Source organism: Eriocheir sinensis, unplaced genomic scaffold (assembly GCF_024679095.1).
Source record: "Eriocheir sinensis breed Jianghai 21 unplaced genomic scaffold, ASM2467909v1 Scaffold878, whole genome shotgun sequence".
NCBI classification, from domain to species: domain Eukaryota; kingdom Metazoa; phylum Arthropoda; class Malacostraca; order Decapoda; family Varunidae; genus Eriocheir; species Eriocheir sinensis.
The window spans coordinates 65352-85906 of NW_026112250.1; the positions used below are offsets into that span (position 1 = coordinate 65352).

The following is a 20555-nucleotide window of genomic DNA, read 5'->3' on the forward strand; positions in this document are numbered from 1 at the left end:
ATATATTCTGAGTGTAGCATTCGATTCGTCGGAGTTTTCTGCATCGATTAAGTACCCTTGGCAAAGTTCAGAGTAAAAACTAAGCGAGAAATATCACTTTTCCCATACATGTCGACACAACACCCAACCTTATGAATTGCTGTTCCCTTACCTTAACCTAACTCGATTTCACGAGTTAGGTTAGAGTAAGAAAACAGCAATTCATAAGATTGGGTGTTGTGGGATAGGTCAAAAGAAGAAGAAGAAGACCCTGCAGTGGTTACCGTGCATACCTCCGTTATAAGGACTCAAGAGGAGGAAGAAGATCTAGATGCTAGAATTCAGAAAGAGGTCATATGGGGTGTCGAGCAGGGGGTTAATGGGGTCAGTAAATTGCGTGGTGATAATTAGAGGGGATGCGGGTTCATGATAATGTGGGGGGTGGCTAATGTGAGTAGGTGGAATTCTTAATTAGGTCATGTTCGGTATCGAATAAGGGGTAAATGGGGTCAGTAAATTGCGTTGTGATAACTAGAGGGCGGGGGTTCATGATAATGTGGGGGGGGGGCTTATAGGAGAACGTGGAATTCGTAATTAGGTCATGTTCGGTATCGAATGAGGGGTAAATTAGGTCAGTAAATTGCATGGTGATATTTAAAGGGGGCGGGGGTTAACGGTAATTGGGGGGCTAATGGGAGTAGTAACACTCGGAAAAAGGTCAAGAGAGGTGTCGAATACTGCGTAAATGGAGTCAGTAAATTGCGTGGTGATAATTAAAGGGGCTGGGAATGAAAAGTTATTTGGGGTCTAAAGGGAATAGGTGGAATTCGAAAATAGGTCATGTCAGATGTCGAATAGGAATTAAATCGGGTCAGTAATTTACGTGGTGTTAATTAAAGGGGGATGAGATTGATGGTAAAGGGGGGGGTTGATGGGAGTAGGTGGAATACGGAAATGACTTCATTTTATTATTTTATAAAAAAAGAGCCTAATAAAATACATCGTAAAATGATCATTCTGAGTGTACCATTCGATTCGTCGGAGTTTTCAGCATCGATTACGTAGGCTCTGCAAAGTTCAGAGTAAAACTAAGCGAAATATCACATTTTCCATACGTCGACACAACACCCATGCTTATTGATTGGCATTCCATTAGCCTAACCTAACTCGATTTCACGAGTTACGTTAGAGTAAGAAAACAGCAATTCATAAGATTGGGTGTTGTGTGATGGGTCAAAAGAAGAAGAGGAAGAAGACCTTGCTCCGCGATGCAGTGGTTACCGTGCATAGCTCCGTTATAAGGCCTCAAGAAGAGAAAGAATATCTAGATGCTACAATTCGGAAATAGGTCATATGGGGTGTCGAGTAGAGGGTTAATGGGGTCAGTAAATTGCGTGGTGATAATTAGATAGGGCGGGGGTTCATGATAATGTGGGGGGGGCTAATGGGAGTAATTGGAATTCGTAATTAGGTCATGCTCGGTATCGAATAAAGGGTAAATGGGGTCAGTAAATTGAGTGGTGATAATTAAAGGGGGCGGGGGTTAACGGTAATTGGGGGTGCTAATGGGAGTAGGTAAAACTCAAAAATAGGTCATGTGAGGTGTCGAATACTGGGTAAATACGGTCAGTAAAATGTGGGGTGATGATCAGAGGGGGCGGGGGGCTAAGATAAGGGGAGGGGGCTATTGGGAGTAGGTGGAATTCGTAATTAGTTCATGTTCGGTGTCGAATAGGGAGTAAATGGGGTCAGTAAATTGCGTGGTGAAAATTAAAGGGGGTGGAGATGAAAAGTAATGGGGGGGGGCTACTGGAAATAGGTGGAATTCGAGAATAGGTCATCTCAGGTGTCTAATAGGGAATTAATCGGGTCAGTAATTTGCGTGGTGATAATTAAGGTGTGATGAGGTTGATGGTAATGGGGGGGGGGGGGGGGGTTAATGGAAGTAGGTGGAATACGGAGACAGCTTCATTTTATTTTTTTAAATAAAAATAGCCTAGTTATATACATCGTAAAATGACAATAACTTCATTAGCGTTCATCGTAAAGCAATTCTGAAAGTACCATTCGATTCGGCGGACGTTTCCGCATGGGGTAGGGGCCCAATTCAAGGCTCATACTAAAAACTAAGCGATAAAATTCATCTTTTCTTGTTTTTCGCAAATGGGACCATACCCCTAAACACCGTTAATCTTGCCTGGGGCGTTGATTTCAGCCCATGAACGGCCTCCTCATTTTTTTCTGCATAAGATGTAATGCCTCTGGGAAATAGAAAAAGGAATACAAGCGGCTTTTTTCTGTAAATCAAAAAAATCCCCGAATATTCCTGATAGTTATATGCAAATATACCCGTTAGTTTTTATCTTAGAGCAATTCTGAGTGTTCCATTCGATTCGTTGGAGTTTTCTGCATCGATTAGGTACCCTTTGCAAAGTTCAGAGTAAAAACTAAGCGAGAAATATCACATTTTCCATACACGTCGACACAACACCCATACATATGCATTGCTGTTCCATTAGCTTAACCTAACTCGATTTCACGCATTAGGGTACAGTAAGAAAACAGCAATTCATAAGATTGGGTGTTGTGGGATGGGTCAAAAGAAGAAGAGGAAGAAGACCTTGCAGTGGTTACTGTGCATAGCTCCGTCTTAAGGCCTCAAGAAAAAGAAGAAGGTCTAGATTTTAGAATTCGGAAATAGGTCATATGGGGTGTCGAGTAGGGGGTTAATGGGGTCAGTAAATTGCGTGGTGATAATTAGAGGGGGCAGAGTTTCATTATAATGTGGCGGGGGCTAATGGGAGTAAATGGAATCTGTAGTTAGGTCATGTTCGGAATCGAAAAAGGGGTAAATGGGGTCAGTAAATTGCGTGGTGTTAATTAAATGGGGCGGGGGTTAACGTTAATTTCAATGTTCACCACCAGCTTTGGCTTTCATCCTCTTTCACTGACCATCCTGGTGAACAAGCCTACAACTTTGCTATCCTCAATGACCTAGAGCAGTTGGTCCAGCACCCTACACGTATTCCTGACCGTCTTGGAGATCGGCCCAACATTCTAGACCTCTTCCTTACCTCAAACCCTTCTGCTTATTCTGTCAAACTGTTCTCTCCATTGGGCTCCTCCGATCACAATCTTATTTCTGCATCCTGTCCTATCGCTCCTGTACACCCTGTGGACCCACCGAAAAGGCGATGCTTCTGGCATTTTGCTTCAGCTCGGTGGGACGACCTGAGGATGTACTTTTCCGATTTCCCGTGGAATGATTATTGCTTCCAGGATAGAGACCCCTCTGTGTGTGCTCAGCGCATCACAGAGGTGATTGTCTCTGGAATGGAGGCATACATTCCTCGTTCTTTCTCTTCTCCTCACGCTAAAAAGCCTTGGTTTAATCACGCTTGTTCTCGTGCTGTCAATGATAGAGAGGTAGCTCACAAAAGATACCAGAGCCTTCAAACTAATGCTAATTATGAACTTTACATTTCTGCCCGAAATCGTGCCAAATCTATTCTCCGACTAACCAAAAATTCTTTCATTAATAGAAAATGTCAAAACCTTGCTTTCTCTAACTCTTCCCGTGACTTCTGGCATCTAGCCAAAAACATCTCCTCCAACTTCACTTCTTCATCTTTCCCTCTACTCCTCAGTCCTGACGGCAACACTGCCGTCTCATCTATCTCTAAGGCTGAACTCTTCCCTCAAACTTTTTCTAAAAACTCCACTCTGGACGATTCTGGGCATATTCCTCCTACTCATCCCCCCTCTGACTCCTTTATGCCTGTTATAAAGATTCTTCAAATGATGTTTTCTATGCCCTCTGGCCTCAATCCTCAGAAGGCTTATGGACCTGATGGAGTGCCTCCTATTGTCCTTAAAAACTGTGCCTCCGTGCTGTCACCCTGCCTGGTCAAACTCTTTCGCCTCTGCCTGTCAACATCTACCTTTCCTTCTTGCTGGAAGTATGCCTTCATACAGCCTGTACCTAAGAAGGGTGACCGCTCCAATCCCTCAAACTACCGTCCTATTGCTTTACTTTCTTGTCTATCTAAAGCTTTTGAATCAATCCTTAACCGGAAGATTCAAAAGCACCTTTCCACTTCTGACCTTCTATCTGATCGCCAGTATGGGTTCCGCAAGGGGCGTTCTACTGGTGATCTCCTAGCCTTCTTAACTGACTCTTGGTCATCCTCTCTTAGCCGTTTCGGTGAAACTTTTGCTATTGCGCTTACATATCAAAAGCTTTTGATAGGGTCTGGCACAAATCTTTGCTTTCTAAACTACCCTCCTACGGTTTCTATCCTTCTCTCTGTACCTTTATCTCCAGTTTCCTTTCTGACCGTTCTATTTCTGCCGTGGTAGACGGTCACTGTTCTTCCCCTAAATCTATTAACAGTGGTGTCCCACAGGGTTCTGTCCTATCTCCCACTCTTTTTCTGTTGTTCATTGATGATCTTTCCAAAACGAACTGTCCTATCCATTCCTACGCCGATGATTCCACTCTGCATTATTCAACTTCTTTTAATAGAAGACCCACCCTTCAGGAACTTAGCGACTCAAGGCTGGAGGCTGCAGAACGCTTAGCCTCAGACCTTACTATTATTTCCGATTGGGGCAAGAAGAACCTGGTGTCCTTCAACGCCTCAAAACACAGTTTCTCCACCTATCCACTCGACACAATCTTCCAAACAACTATCCCCTATTCTTTGACAACACCCAGCTATCACCTTCCTCAACACTAAACATCCTCGGTCTATCCTTAACTCAAAATCTCAACTGGAAACTTCATATCTCATCTCTTACTAAATCAGCTTCCTCGAGGCTGGGCGTTCTGTACCGTCTCCTCAAGTTCTTCTCCCATGAACAGTTGCTGTCCATATACAGGGGCCTTGTCCGCCCTCGTATGGAGTATGCATCTCATGTGTGGGGGGCTCCACTCACACAGCTCTTCTGGACAGAGTGGAGGCAAAGGCTCTTCGTCTCATCAGCTCTCCTCCTCATACTGATAGTCTTCTACCTCTTAAATTCCGCCGCAATGTTGCCTCTCTTTCTATCTTCTATCGATATTTCCACGCTGACTGCTCTTCTGAACTTGCTAACTGCATGCCTCCCCCCCTCCCGCGGCCCCTCTGCACTCGACTTTCTACTCATGCTCATCCCTATACTGTCCAAACCACTTATGCAAGAGTAAACCAGCATCTTCACTCTTTCATCCCTTACGCTGGTAAACTCTGGAACAATCTTTCTTCATCTGCATTTCCTCCTGCCTACGACTTGAACTCTCTCAAGAGGAGGGTATCAGGACACCTCTCCTCCTGTATTTAATCTTCCTTTCGGCCACCTCTTTTGTTTTACTTTGGGAGCAGCAAGTAGCGGGCTTTTTTTTTATTATTATTGTTTTCTTTTTTATTGCCCTTGAGCTGCCTCCTTTGTTTTAAAAAAAAAAAAAAAAAAAAAATCGAAAATAGGTCATGTCAGGTGTCGAATAGGGAATAAATCTGGTCAGTAATTTGCGTGGTGATAATTAAAGGGGGATGAGGTTGATGATAATGGGGGGGGGGGGCTAATGGGAGTAGGTGGAATACGGAAATGGCTTCATTTTATTTAATTTTTATAAAAACAGCCCCATGATATACATCGTAAAATGATAACTCCATTACCGTTCTTCGCAAAGCAATTCTGAAAGTACCATTTTAATCGGCGGATGTTTATGCATGGGGTAGGTGCTCATTTCAAAGTCCATACAAAAAACTAGGTGATAAAATTCATCTTGTTTTTCGCAATGGAGCCCATACCCCCAAACACAGTTAATTTTGACTGGGGCGTTCTTATCAGGCCATGAACTGCTTCCTCATCCTTTTCTACATAAGATGAAATGCCTTTCGAAAATAGAAAATGGGAGAAAAGTTTTTTTTTCTGTAAATCAAAAAAATCCTCAAACATTCCTGATAGTTGTATGCAAATATACCCGTTAGTTTTTATCTTACAGCAATTCTAGGTGTACCATTCGATTCGTCGGAGTTTTCTGCATCAATTAGGTACCCTTTCCAAAGCTCAGAGTAAAAACTAAGCGAGAAATATAACATTTTCCATACATGTCGACACAACACCGATACTTATGAATTGCTGTTCCATTAGCCTAGCCTAACTCGATTTCACGAGTTGGGTTAGAGTAAGAAACCAGCAATTCATAAGATTGGGTGTTGTGGGATGGGTCAAAAGAAGAGGAGGAAGAAGACCTTGCAGTTGTTACTGTGCATAGCTTCGTTATGAGGCCTCAAGAAGAAGAAGAAGGTCTAGATTTTAGAATTCGGAAATAGGTCATATGGGGTGTCGAGTAAGGGGTTCATGGGGTCAATAAATTGCGTGGTGATAATTAGAGTGGGCGGAGGCTCATGATAATGTGGGGGGGGGGCTAATGGCAGTAATTGGAATTCGTATTTAGGTCATCTTCGGTATCGAATAATGGGTAAATGGGATTAGGATAAGGGGTGCTATTGGGAGTAGGTGGAATTCGTCATTAGGTCATGTTCGGTATCGAATAGGGAGTAAATCGGGTTATTAAATTGCGTGGTGATAATTAAGGGGGCTAGCGTGAAAAGTAATGGGGGGGAGCTAATGGGAAAAGGTGGAATTCAAGAATAGGTCATCTCAGGTATCGAATAGGGAATTAATCGGGTCAGTAATTTGCGTGGTGATAATTAAAGGGGGATGAGGTTGATGGTAATTGGGGGGGGCTAATGGGAGCAGGTGGAATACGGAAATGACTTCATTTTATTTTTTTTATATAAAAATAGCCCAATAAAATAGATCGTAAAATGACAATAACTCCATTAGTGTTCATCGTAAAGCAATTCTTAAAGGACCGTTCGATTCGGCGGACGTTTGTGTATGGGGTAGGTGCCCATTTCAAAGTTCATACTAAAAACTAAGCGATAAAATTCATCTTTTCTTGTTTTTCGCAAAGGGGACCATACCCCCAAACACAACCTATTTTTGCCTGGGGCGTTGATTTCAGGCTATGAACGGCTTCCTCTCCTTTTCACATAAGATGAAATGCCTCTGGGAAATAGAAAAAGGAATAAAAGCGGTTTTTTTGATCAAAATCAAAAAATCTCCGAACATAGTTATATGTATATATACCGTTAAGCTTTATCTTTATATCTTGAGTGTACTAGGTACCATTCGACGGTTTTCATGATTAGATACGCTTTGCAAAGTTCAGAGTAAAAACTAAGCGAGAAAAATCATTATTCCATACGTCGACACAACACCCATACTTATGAATTGCTGTTCCATTAGTCTAACCTAACTCGATTTCACGAGTTAGGTTAGAGTAAGAAAACAGCAATTCATAAGATTGGGTGTTGTGTGATGGGTCAAAAGAAGAAGAGGAAGAAGACCTTGCTCCGCGATGCAGTGGTTACCGTGCATAGCTCCGTTATAAGGCCTCAAGAAGAGAAAGAAGATCTAGATGCTAGAATTCGGAAATAGGTCATATGGGGTGTCGAGTAGAGGGTTAATGGGGTCAGTAAATTGCGTGGTGATAATTAGATAGGGCGGGGGTTCATGATAATGTGGGGGGGGCTAATGGGAGTAATTGGAATTCGTAATTAGGTCATGCTCGGTATCGAATAAAGGGTAAATGGGGTCAGTAAATTGAGTGGTGATAATTAAAGGGGGCGGGGGTTAACGGTAATTGGGGGGTGCTAATGGGAGTAAGTAAAACTCAAAAATAGGTCATGTGAGATGCCGAATACTGGGTAAATGGGGTCAGTAAAATGTGGAGTGATGATTCGAGGGGGCGGGGGTTAAGATAAGGGGAGGGGGCTATTGGGAGTAGGTGGAATTCGTAATTAGTTCATGTTCGGTGTCGAATAGGGAGTAAATGGGGTCAGTAAATTGCGTGGTGATAATTAAAGGGGGTGGAGATGAAAAGTAATGGGGGGGGCTAATGGAAATAGGTGGAATTCGAGAATAGGTCATCTCAGGTGTCGAATAGGGAATAAATCGGGTCAGTAATTTGCGTGGTGATAATTAAGGTGGGATGAGGTTGATGGTAATGGGGGGGGGGGGGTTAATGGGAGTAGGTGGAATACGGAAATGGCTTCATTTTATTTTTTTAAATAAAAATAGCCTAATAAAATACATCGTAAAATGACAATAACTTCATTAGCGTTCATCGTAAAGCAATTCTGAAAGTACCATTCGATTCGGCGGACGTTTCTGCATGGGGTAGGTGCCATTTCAAAGTTCATACTAAAAACTAAGCGATAAAATTCATCTTTTCCCCTAAAAGCAATTCTGAGTGTACTATTCGATTCGTCGGATTTTTCAGCATCGATTACGTACGCTTTGCAAAGTTCAAAGTAAAAACTAAGCGAGAAATATCACATTTTCCATACACGTCGTCACAACACCCATATTTATGAATTGTTGCTTCTTTAGCATAACATAATACAATTTCACGAGTTAGGATAGAGTAAGAAAACAGCAATTCATAAGATTGGGTGTTGTGTAATGGGTCAAAAGAAGAAGAGAAAGAAGACCTTGCTCCGCGATGCAGTGGTTACCGTGCATAGCTCCGTTATAAGGCCTCAAGAAGAAAAGGAAGATCTAAATGCTAGAATTCGGAAATAGGTAATATGGGTGTCGAGTAGGGGGTAAATGGGGTCAATAAATTGCGTGGCTATAATTAGAGGGGCGGAGGTTCATGATAATGGGGGGGACTAATGGGAGTAGGTGGTATTCGTAATTAAGTCATGTTCGGTATCGAATCAGGGGTAAATGGGGTCAGTAAATTGCGTGGTAATAATTAAAGAGGGCGGGGGTTTGCGGTAATGAGGACGGGGCTAATGTCAGTAAGAGAAACTCGAAAAAAGGTCATGTGAGGTGTCGAATACTGAGTAGATGGGGTCAGTAAATTGCGTGGTGATAATCAGAGGGGCGGAGGTTAGGTAAGGGGGGTGCTATTGGGAGTATCTTGAATTCGTAGTTAGGTCATGTTCGGTGTCGAATAGTGAGTAAATTGCGTATGGTGATAAAGGGGGCGGGGATGAAAAGTAATGGGGGGGCTAATGGGAATAGGTGGAATTTGAGAATAGGTCATCTAAGGTGTCGAATAGGGAATAAATCGGGTCAGATATTTGCGTGGTGATAATTAAAAGGGGATAAGGTTGATGGTAATGGGGGGGGGGGGTGGCTTATGGGAGTAGGTGGAATACGGAAATGGCTTCATTTTATTTTTTTATATAAAAAAAGCCTAATGAAATACATCGTAAAATAACAATAACTCCATTAGCGTTCATCGTAAAGCAGTTCTGAAAGTGCCATTCAATTCGCCGGACGTTTCTGCATGGGGTAGGTGCCCATTTCAAAGTTCATACTAAAAACTAAGCGATAAAATTCATCTTTTCTTGTTTTTCGCAAAGGGGACCATACCCCCAAACACCGTTGATTTTGCTTGGGGCGTCGATTTCAGGCCATGAACGCCTTCCTCACCCTTTTCTACATAAGATGAAATGCCTCTGGAAAATAGAAAAATTAATAAAAGCGGTTTTTTCTGTAAATCAAAAAAATCCCCGAACATTCCTGACAGTTATATGCAAATATATCCGTTAGTTGTTATCTTAAAGCAATTCTGAGTGTACCATTCGATTCGTCGGAATTTTCACCATCGATTAGATACGCTTTGCAAAGTTCAGATTAAAAACTAAGCGAGAAATATGACATTTTTTATACACGTCGACACAACACCCATACTTATGAATTGCTGTTCCCTTAGCCTAACTTAACTCGATTTCACGAGTTAGGTTAGAGTAAGAAAACAGCAATTCATAAGATTAGGTGTTGTGTGATGGGTCAAAAGAAGAAGAGGAAGAAGACCTTGCTCCGCGATGCAGTGGTTACCGTGCATAGCTCCGTTATAAGGCCTCAGGAAGAGGAAGAAGATCTAGATGCTAGAATTCGGAAATAGGTCATATGGGGTGTCGAGAAGGTTGTTAATGGGGTCAGTAAATTGCTTGGTGATAATTAGAGTGGGCGGGGGTTCATGATAATGTCGGGGGGGCTAATGGGAGTACGTGGAATTCGTAATTAGGTCATGTTCCGTATCGAATAAAGGGAAAATGGGGTCAGTAAATTGCGTGGTGATAATTAAAGGGTGCGGAGGTTAACGGTAACTGGGGGGGGCCAAAGGGAGTAGGTGAAACTCGAAAATAGGTCATGTGAGGTGTCGAATACTGGGTAAATGGGGTCAGTAAATTGTGTGGTGATGATCAGAGGGGGCGGGGGGTTAGGGTAAGTGGGAGGGCTATTGGGAGTAGGTGGAATTCGTAATTAGGTCAAGTTCGGTGTCGGATAGGGAGTAAATGGGGTCAGTAAATTGCGGGGTGATAATTAAAGGGGGAGGGGATGAAAAGTAATGGGGGGACTAATGGGAATAGGTGGAATTCGAAAATAGGTCATGTCAGGTGTCGAATAGGGATTAAATAGTGTCAGTAATTTACGTGTTGATAATTAAAGGGGGATAAGGTTGATGGTAATGGGGGTGGGGCTAATGGGAGTAGGTGGAATATGGAAATGACTTCATTTTATTTTTTTATATAAAAATAGCCGAATAAAATACATCGTAAAATGACAATAACTCCATTACCGTTCATCGTAAAGCAATTCTGAAAGCACCGTTCGATTCGGCGGACGTTTCTGCATGGGGTAGGTGCCCATTTCAAAGTTCAAACTAAAAACTATACCATAAAATTCAATCTTTACTGTTTTTCGCAAGGGGGACCATACCCCCTAACACCGTTCATTTTGCCCGGTGCGTTCATTTCAGGCCATGAACGGCTTCCTCATCCTTTTCTACATAAGATGAAATGCCTCTGGGAAATAGAAAAAGGAATAAAAGCGGTTTTTTTTCTGTAAATCAACTACTACTACTACGTACTACTACTACTACTATATACTACTACAGGTGTTATAAAGTGAAAACAGATGTCATTATGATCAAAAAGTAATTTATTATGACCTTTACATATCCATGCATTGACTTCAAGTTTATAATATATTCGAGGTCAAGGTTGATGTGTGTAGTTTTCATGTAGGGACAAGCTGGCTAAGTACAGCTTGACCCCTGACCCCCAAGATGAGCTGACGCGCAGGAATAGTTATAAGTCTACCCTCGTAAGACAGCATTTTTGAGGATATCAGTGCATTCAGTCAGTCAGTTATTCAGTCAGCCAGTCAGTGACAGTCAGTCCAACCGTTAAGAAAGTCAGTCAGTCTCACACACACACACACACACACACACACACACACACACACACACACACACACACACACACACACACACACACACACACACACAGAGAGAGAGAGAGAGAGAGAGAGAGAGAGAGAGAGAGAGAGAGAGAGAGAGAGAGAGAGAGAGAGAGAGAGAGAGAGAGAGAGAGAGAGAGAGAGAGAGAGAGAATTATAGAAGCCATGAAGAGTTTTCTGGCAAAGATGTGGTGTGCAAAAAATAGGGAATTGGAAGATTTGTAATGGATACTGCTTGTGTTGTTTTGTTTATTACAGGTTGTGCCGATACGAAGGCCTGACTCTCCAACGGGTCACCTGTACAGCAAGAGCAAGAGCAAGACCGACAGCCCGCCTCGGCCCCTCAGCCCGCCCCAAGGCTCCCTCCATGGCCTCCTGCAGGGCTTGAGGTGGTCAGGGTCCCCACAGTGCTGCCCCACGCAGTGCCAGGGCACTGCCACACCAGTAATCTGCGGCGCCGTGTCCGGTCTGAGGGCGCCGCTGGACTGTGAATGTTTGACCTTATTTTCAAGATACTATTTGACCATCGCAGGAATTATTACACGTTTCATTAGTCTTAATTAATGAATGAGTGACTCAAGTCATTGTTTTGGCTCTGGGCTGCCGCACATAACCTATTCCCAAAGCTTAAAAAGGACGTCAATCAGGCCTTCCCGAGTGTTTTACAGGTTCAAGGTGCAGAGGAAGGGTTAAACTGCATCCAGGCTCACCCAACACACCGAATTCATCCAAAATCACACCCAACACACTCAATTGCTCCAGTGCTAACAACTGCAATATAAATGAGTGATTTTTTTTTTCTATTTTTCTCTCTATCTTTTACCGTTTCTGTGTGTGTGTGTGTGTGTGTGTGTGTGTGTGTGTGTGTGTGTGTGTGTGTGTGTGTGTGTGTGTGTAAGGTTAGATTAGGTTAGGTTAGGTAAGGTTTGGTAAGGTCAGATTAGGTTAGGTAGGGGTAGACTAGGTTTGCTAAGGTTTTGCAAGGTCATATTAGGTTAGGTAAGGTTGGATTAGGTTCGGTAAGGTTAGATTAGGTTAGATAAGGTTAAATAAGGTTTGGTAGAGTTAGATTAGGTTATGGAAGGTTAGATTAGGTTAGATTAGGTTAGGTAAGGTTAGATTAGGTTAGGTAATGTTAGATTAGGTTTGGTAAGGTTAGATTAGGTTAGGTAGGGTTAGATTAGGTTTGGTAAGGTTAGATTAGGTTTGGTAAGGCTAGATAAGGTTTGGTAAGGTTACATTATGTTAGGTAAAGTTAGATTAGGTTAGATAAGGTTAGATTAGGTTAGGTAAGGCTAGATTAGGCTAGGTAAGGTTAGAATAGGTTAGGTAAGGTTAGATAAGGTTAGGTAATGTTAGATTAGGTTAGGTAAGGTTAGATTAGGTTAGGTAAGGTTAGATTAGGTTAGGGAGGGTTAGATGAGGTTTGCTAAGGTTAGATTAGGTTAGGTAGGGTTAGATTAGGGTTTGTAAGGTTAGATTAGGTTTGGTAAGGTTAGATAAGGTTTGGTAATCCAAATCACCATTCTGCAGGGAGTTGCCGGAGCCAGTGATGCCGTCGGACATAACAATAATAATAATAATAATAATAATAATAATAATAATAATAATAATAATAATAATAATAATAATAATAATAATAATAATAATCCAAATGACCATTCTGCAGGGAGTTGCCGGAGCCAGTGATGCCGTCGGACATAACAATAATAATAATAATAATAATCAAAATGACCGTTCTGCAGGGAGTTGCCGGAGCCAGTGTTGACGTCGGACATGATGCCACACTTTGAGGACGTAGCGATCATTCCTAACCCCGGGGAGCGCGCCGAGGCCATGCGCCAGCTGATCAACCGCCTGCCAACCGCCAACCGCCTGCTGCTACAATACATGTTCAAGCATATGGGACACATCATTGCAAGGGTAACTAGGGATTTTCTTTATGGTAGTTATTTATTTGCTTTTATATTTATTTATTTATTTTCTCTCTCTCTCTCTCTCTCTCTCTCTCTCTCTCTCTCTCTCTCTCTCTCTCACCACTTCAGTAATCCTCTTCCTCCCTTCGTTTTACCAGTCTCATCACCGTTTTTCATCACCATTTTTCACCACCACCACCATGTCTCTGACCCTTTAACACCATCCTTACCCCCCTCCTCCTCCTCCTCCTCCTCCTCCTCTTCTTCCAAACCACCACCACCATCACCACCAAATCTCAACTCCATCACCCTTTCATCACCACTTTATCACCACTCAACACCAGTCGGTGGCGCCGTTTCAGGAGGTACTTTAGAGAGAAATCGAGTGCGTGCGTGCGTGCGTTCCGTGACCCCGGCCTTGTCCACGGTCCCTGTAAATACCTTTATATGAGTGGCTGCGTGCGACAAGGGGCCAAGCGCCAACCACCGTGAAATTGAGTTAATAGTGTACTTAGCTCTATAATTTTCCCTTCTTCTTAGAAACAACAGTAATATGATCGTAGCTCTGCTGTCCGTGCAGCAAACGTTGATTAATCACAGTAGTGTGTAGCTCATCAACCATGTCATTGCCATCACCGTCTCATTCAGTAAATATCACACGTTTGCAGAGGCAGTTGTTGATAATCGTGGTCAATTCTAACACAAAACATTAGTATACACTATTGTTACCCAAAAATTATCATCATATACATGAAAGTTTCTTTAACTGGCAGTATAAAGGAACTTTATCGGAGGGACTTTGATACGTAAGGTTTCTCTAGCAATACGTGCCTCACCAGCCAGCCCAAACTTTCGTACGGCATTGCTGGCGCCAAGGCCAAGGTCGCAGCTGATTGGCTGCACACTGATGGCAGGCTACATCTTGCATGATTGAATGCAATATTACATGCCATAGCTAACCTCATATGAGAGATAGTCAGTTTCGGTTGACACCATCAGACTCACCAGTAACTGTAGAATCATGATGTAGTGTAAAAACTTGACAAAACAAAATAGAAAATGGTTTTACCATGAGTTGAACTGTGACGATGTAAAAAAATGTTTATAATATGTTTTATTTTTGCTCGCTTTATTCGAAAGTTGGTTCATTGAAAGCTGAAATCTACATTGCAATTTGTAGGAAAATCTCTCATGAACACGATAGTGTCCTTAAAATGCAGATAAATATCCACATATTGAAAACAAAGACATTTATACGAACATTTCACTCGCCGGCCGGAAGCTAGCCCCGGCAAACATGGCGCGGGCGGCGATGGCGGGGGTGGGGGAGGGGCCCTGGCGGAGGGGGAGTGGGAAGGGGGGACGGGGAAGAACCAACACGTCGTGTGTCGGGCACTCATCAATTTTTTTTGTTTGCTTGGTTTTCTTCAATTTGACATGTGTTGTAGCTGGGAATATGCATTAGGGTTTTTGTTTGTTAATGATGAATGCAGCGGCGCTAGAAAAAAAGTGTCACCCGTCCTTCCAGTGCAACTTATCAATGAATATTAGAAGAAGAAGAAGAAGGAGAGAGAGAGAGAGAGAGAGAGAGAGAGAGAGAGAGAAGGTTACGTTGGTGAAGGAAGTCATGGTGGGAGGGAGGGAGAGAGGGGAGGACGAGAAAGGAAAAAATGGGCGTGTCATAATAGGGCTGCATGTGACAAATACCTATGTATTACGCTAATATTCAATGTATTAATTAGAAATTGTCATTGGCAGACTACATTCAACATCGTCACTTTCAACTTTATCACATGCTAATATTCATTGATGACCACTCATTCCATGTTTCGAGTAAATTAACTGTAAATGGGTCCGAGAAAACACAAATTCAGCCGAAGACCTTCCATTTCGGGCACGGACACCACCATGCTACTGTTGCGTCAGCCTAGACGTAATAAAAAGTCATGACCTTGACACCAGGTGCTCAGGGGCATTCAATTTACTGCATCATCCAGTGTGTCAGGTGTCAACGTTTCAACTCCATTCTGCGGCCAGTCTTGAGTTAGTGTGTCTGCCAACCTCACACGCTCATGGTGTCAATCAACTTCAAGTATCTGTCATCCTCACAGTGTCAAACTCATATTCAGTCAACCTCACAGTGTATTAATTTCACAGTGTCAGTCAATCTCACATTGTCATCCTCATTGTGTCAATCAACCTCACAGTGTCTCAAACCTCACAGTGTCTGTCAACTTCATAATGTCAATCATCCTCACTTTATCAGCCTCAAAGCATCTTTCGACCTCAGTGCCAATCAACCTTATAATGGGTGTCTGCTTCACAGTGCCAATCAACCTTACAGTGTCAACCTTAGTCAGTCAACCTCACAACGCCAATCAACCATACAGTGTCTTCCGACCTCACAGTGTCAATCAATCTTACTGTGTCATTTTACCTCACAGTGCTAATCAACCTTACAGTGTCCTTCGACCTTACAGTGTCTGTCAACCTCAGAGTGTCTTTCAACCTCACAGTATCTACAACTTCAGTGTTAACCTCATAGTAGGTTTCAACCTGACAGTGTCAACATCAAAGCGTCTCTCACCTCAGTATCAACCTCACAGTGTCTGTCATCCACAAAGTATCATTCAGCCTCACAGTTTGTCAACCTCACAGTGTCTGTCATCCACAAAGTATCATTCAGCCTTACAGTTTGTCAACCTCAAGGTGTCTCTCAACCTCAGAGTGAGGCAATCTCATAGTGTATATCAACCTCACAGTGTCTGTCAACCTCAGTATCTGTCAACCTTAAAGTTTCAACCTCATATTGTCAACCGCAGTATCTGAACCACACTGTGTCATTCAACGTAACAGTGTCAACCTCAGATTATCAACCACACTGTGCCTGTCAACCTCACATTGCCAACCTCACTGTGTCATTCAACCTAACAGTGTTAACTTCAGATCGTCAACCTCACTGTGTCTGTTAACCTCAGTTTATGTCAACATCAGTGACGTTCAACATCAGTGTGTCAATTTCATTGTCTGTCAACATCACAGTGTCATTCAACCTCACAGTGCCTGTCAACTTCAGAGTGTCATTCAACCTCACAGTGTCATTCAACCTCACAGTGTCTTAACCTCACTGTGTCAACCTTACAGGGTCTCTCAATCTCAACGTCTGTCAACCTCACAGTTTCATTCAACCACACAGTGTGTCAACATTACTGTTTGTCAACCTGACAGTGTCTCTCAACCTCACTTTGTCTATCAACCTCACACACTGTGTTCAATCTCACAGTGCCAATGAACCTCACAGTTTTTCAACTTTACAGTCCCAATCAACCTCACAGTGTCTCGACTTCTCAGTATTACGCTCACACCATTCTCACAATGTCGATCTTACAGTGCCAATCAATCTCGGTGTCAACCTCCCAGTGTCTGTCAACATTACAGTGCCAATTAGCCTCACAGTCCGTCTGTCAACCACACAGTGCACGGCTGTCAACCTCACAGTCCGTCAATTAACATCACAGTCTATCTGCCAGTTTCACAGTAAATTGTGTACTATAAGGATGCCAATCAAGAGAAACATTTACGACGTGTATTTTTATGGTTGTTTGAAAAATACTGCACGTGTGAGGATACAACGAAAACACTGACAAATAGTTTGAAATGTGGTGTTTGACCAGTAAGATTTATGACAATAGTAGGAGTTATTGGGCATAATGAGTTTTTCTTTATATTAGTAAAATTCATAAAAATGTGGTAATGATAATTACCTAAGCATTCTAAAGGACTAGGAAAGAGAGAGAGAGAGAGAGAGAGAGAGAGAGAGAGAGAGAGAGAGAGAGAGAGAGAGAGAGAGAGAGAGAGAGAGAGAGAGAGAGAGAGAGAGAGAGAGAGAGAGAGAGAGAGAGACGAACGGGGAAGAAGTGTAGTGGAAGGTAACACAAAGAGGAGGCTATCGTACGCCTGGCAGCGTTACGCATCGTCCCTCCCTCACGCGGATAGGGTGGCGCCTGCGGGGAGGACTAAAATTATTGTCATTCAATGAACATACGTACAGTTAATCTTTTACTTAGGAGTTTAAGACCTGTTCTAAATGAACTATTAAGAGATGCTGTTTATCAATTGATTGTTTTTTCTAAGGTAGTAATTACTGGGCCATGTGAAACTTTCAAAATCCGAAAATTGTTCCTGCTTAACACACTGCATTAGTCATCATTTTAAATCTCTATTGTTATTCAACATTACGAAATCAATGTATATCAAGTAAAAGCCAAGAAAATGTAGTCTCTAACGAAGTATAACACATAGTTGCATATACTCTGTTTAGGACACACGAGACAGGTAAAGTAAAGCGATGGTGAACGACCGACGCACGCAGTGTCATTACCTTTACATGCAGTTTTCTCGTTTGTTTACTTTTGGCGCTTGGCCCCTTGTCGCAGTCAGCGCTTCATATAACCTGTTCACCTAAGACAGACAACCCCCGGGGGCTCCCCTGTGGTCGGCCCCTCTCCCCCCGCCGTGGCCATCACCAGGGGCATTGAATTCTTTGTTAGTTTTGTACCCGTATCTCGTGACCTCCAGTGCCCAGCGTGGTGGCTTCGGCGGGGCGGTAACGGGGCGCAGCGAGGCGGGGCGGGGAGGGGTGACCCAAGACCCATATTCGTAACGTCTTGGGAAACGTACAGTGAGCCCCCGAGACACTTAAGAATGCCCACCCTCCCTCCCCCGCCCCCAGAGCAGCCCCCCGGCGTCAGGAAGGCTGGCAGCGAGCGGAGCGCTTTGTTGAGTTTCGTGCTTACGTCTTAGAAAAGAATCATTTGTTTTGTACATGTTGATGCCGATAACTCCTGATAAGACCCCGCGCTCCAAGTTACTGTAGCGGGAGGGAGGGCAGACTCAAGCCCGAATTTATAAACGTCTCGGGGCCTCAGATCGCTTGCTGGAAAAGACTACAGTAGAAGTTGCTCTGGGATTTTCATGGACTGTTTTGTGACCCTGGTCATAGCTTGACACGACCTCTACGCCTTCAACGGTAAAGTCACCCAAGAAAACCCGGTCAATCTTCCCTGTGCCTGTTGGAAAAGCCTCTCGTGGAAGGTGCTCTGGGCTTTTCATGGACTGTTTTGTGACCCCGGTGATAGCTTGACATGAAAATTTACCCTATATTTAACCATCATTTTCTCAGATTAAAACTAGTTCTAACTCACTCTACCATACACTAAAATGTAGGCCAACAATCCTTCTCTCTAACCCATCCACCCCAGACTCTCTACCCTCCCTCACTTTAGAGCTATCTCACTTTTTCTCAGACAGTGTCACTCACCCACTGATTTTAGACCTATTTAGCCTATCTTTAACCCTCATTTTCTCACATTATTAACACGAACTCTGCACCTTGAACGGGAAACACCCCCCCCGTGAAGACCCGGTTAATCTCTTCCGTGGCCTTGAAAAACAGTCGTAATTGAAGCCCGAGACGTTTAGGAATGCGACCCTCAGAGCAGTGTCACCATGGAGGTAGAATTGGTGGAGGTGACATCAGCCCAATTAAGTGAATCTGCCCGAGCTGTCATTTTTACGGCCAGGTGTCAGGTCTCAAGTCAGGCTCGCCCACCCCCATCTTTTGGCCGTAAATTTGACAGTTCGACGGCTTCACCTCAAGGAAGGGGGCTAGCGGGCCCGCCAATCCTACCTCCATGGTGTGAGGTTATCAGCGGCGTCAGCAAATCGTATATTCTTACATTTTCCTGCCGAGATGTTTTAGCGTCACCAGCGGCACATCTCTCCTCGGCCAAGACAATAACGATTCCTCATAATAAGCTTTTCTATGGTAACTTGTACATAGCGAGACAGCCTCACCCTCCCCTCAGCGTTCAGACCCGGGGCGACACTTCGACAACCCGCCACTCAACCACCACACAGCCGCGCTCAGCCACAACCCAGCAACCACAGCCACGGAGAGTGTTTGGAGAGTTCTTGGGTGAGTTTGGGGTGCTTTGAAGGGTCAGCGCGCCCCTGGATGAGGTGGTGGTGCGCTGAGCGGGGCTGTTTTGCGGGGGCTGGCGGCGGAGGCTGCGACCACAGTACGCCCCGAGCCACGTCACACACACACACACACACACACACACACACACACACACACACACACACACACACACACACACACACACACACACACACAGCCGTAAGTTCATTAATGTACTCTTATCTTGTACAGAGTAAACAACAACAACAACAACCATTTTCAACTTAATTTCTTAGATTTGTTATAATTTTATAAAAAATCTGCACAGAGAATTTGTCCCCGTGTGTGTGTGTGTGTGTGTGTGTGTGTGTGTGTGTGTGTGTGTGTGTGTGTGTGTGTGTGTTTATCTCTCACCCATATCACCACACAAAAGGTATGTCCACGTATCTATATAATCTATGTAAAACCCTTGATATATACATTCACTCAATCACTAGAGGCCATAATGCATATAAACACCCCTATCAGTAACCACCTAACTACCATCAGCCTAACCACTTGTTAACTACCCCGCCTTGTTACGTGATGAACAGCATCTTGTCAGCCGTCCCAGCCTCTCGTCACCCTATCCCCGCTGGACTCTGGGTAAAGACGTGACCAGCCCCCAGCCTCCAGCCTCTTCTCACACCTCCTAGCCTTTCCCCGCTGGACATTGCTTCGAGACGTGATGAGCAACAACAGCCTCCAGCATTTGCCACACCTCCGAGCCTCTCTCCTCGTCATTTGCCCGGTGGACCCAGGACGAGGAGGACGTGAGGAAGAGGAGGTGAAGATGAAGACGAGGAATAAGTGGTGAGTGTTGGCTTATACTTATAATAGTGTTTGTATCAGTAGAAGTAGTAGTAGTATGTCAGACTTCTCTACGATTTGTTGTGTAATATGCTATAATTGCTACTACTACTACTACTACTACTACTACTACTGTTTAAAATGTGTGTTGTGATAATTATAAGTGGTGATTTTGGTGTTGAAAGAGAAGACAGGGAGGTGGGGGAGGGGGAGTAGATGCTTATTATACGGTGGTGTTGACTGGTGATATAACAAGCCAAGTGGTGGTGGTGGTGGTAGTGGAGGTGGTGATGGGTGGTGGTGATGAGATTGGTGTGTGTATAGGTAGGTGAGGTGTTGACTGGTGATATAACAAGCCAAGTGGTGGTGGTGGTGGTGGTGGAGGTGGTGATGGGTGGTGGTGATGAGATTGGTATTGACGGTGATGAGATTTGAACTAGAACATGTGGTGATAATGGTGGTGGTGGTGATGGTGGTGGTGGTGATATCTACTATACATATCAGACCCTATGACATGCCGTTTTTCGCAAATATCT

General features: G+C 43.6%; 1 protein-coding gene across 16 annotated transcripts in view; it reads left to right on the top strand.

Moving 5' to 3' along the window:
• LOC126994796 (ralA-binding protein 1-A-like) overlaps nt 1-20555 on the top strand; it is a 140142-nt gene that overhangs the window by 40594 nt on the left and 78993 nt on the right. For 15 of the 16 annotated variants that reach the window (XR_007749615.1, XR_007749619.1, XR_007749616.1 and 12 more), the window contains exon 2: nt 13038-13215. Coding sequence is in view for 10 of the 16 variants with exons in the window: in XM_050854067.1 (XP_050710024.1) it covers nt 13038-13215 (178 nt within the window). In the remaining 6 variants the exon portion in view is untranslated. Of the gene's footprint in view, nt 1-11761; nt 11780-13037; nt 13216-20555 lie in introns of those variants that run through there. The other variant, XM_050854073.1, reaches the window with a different exon arrangement.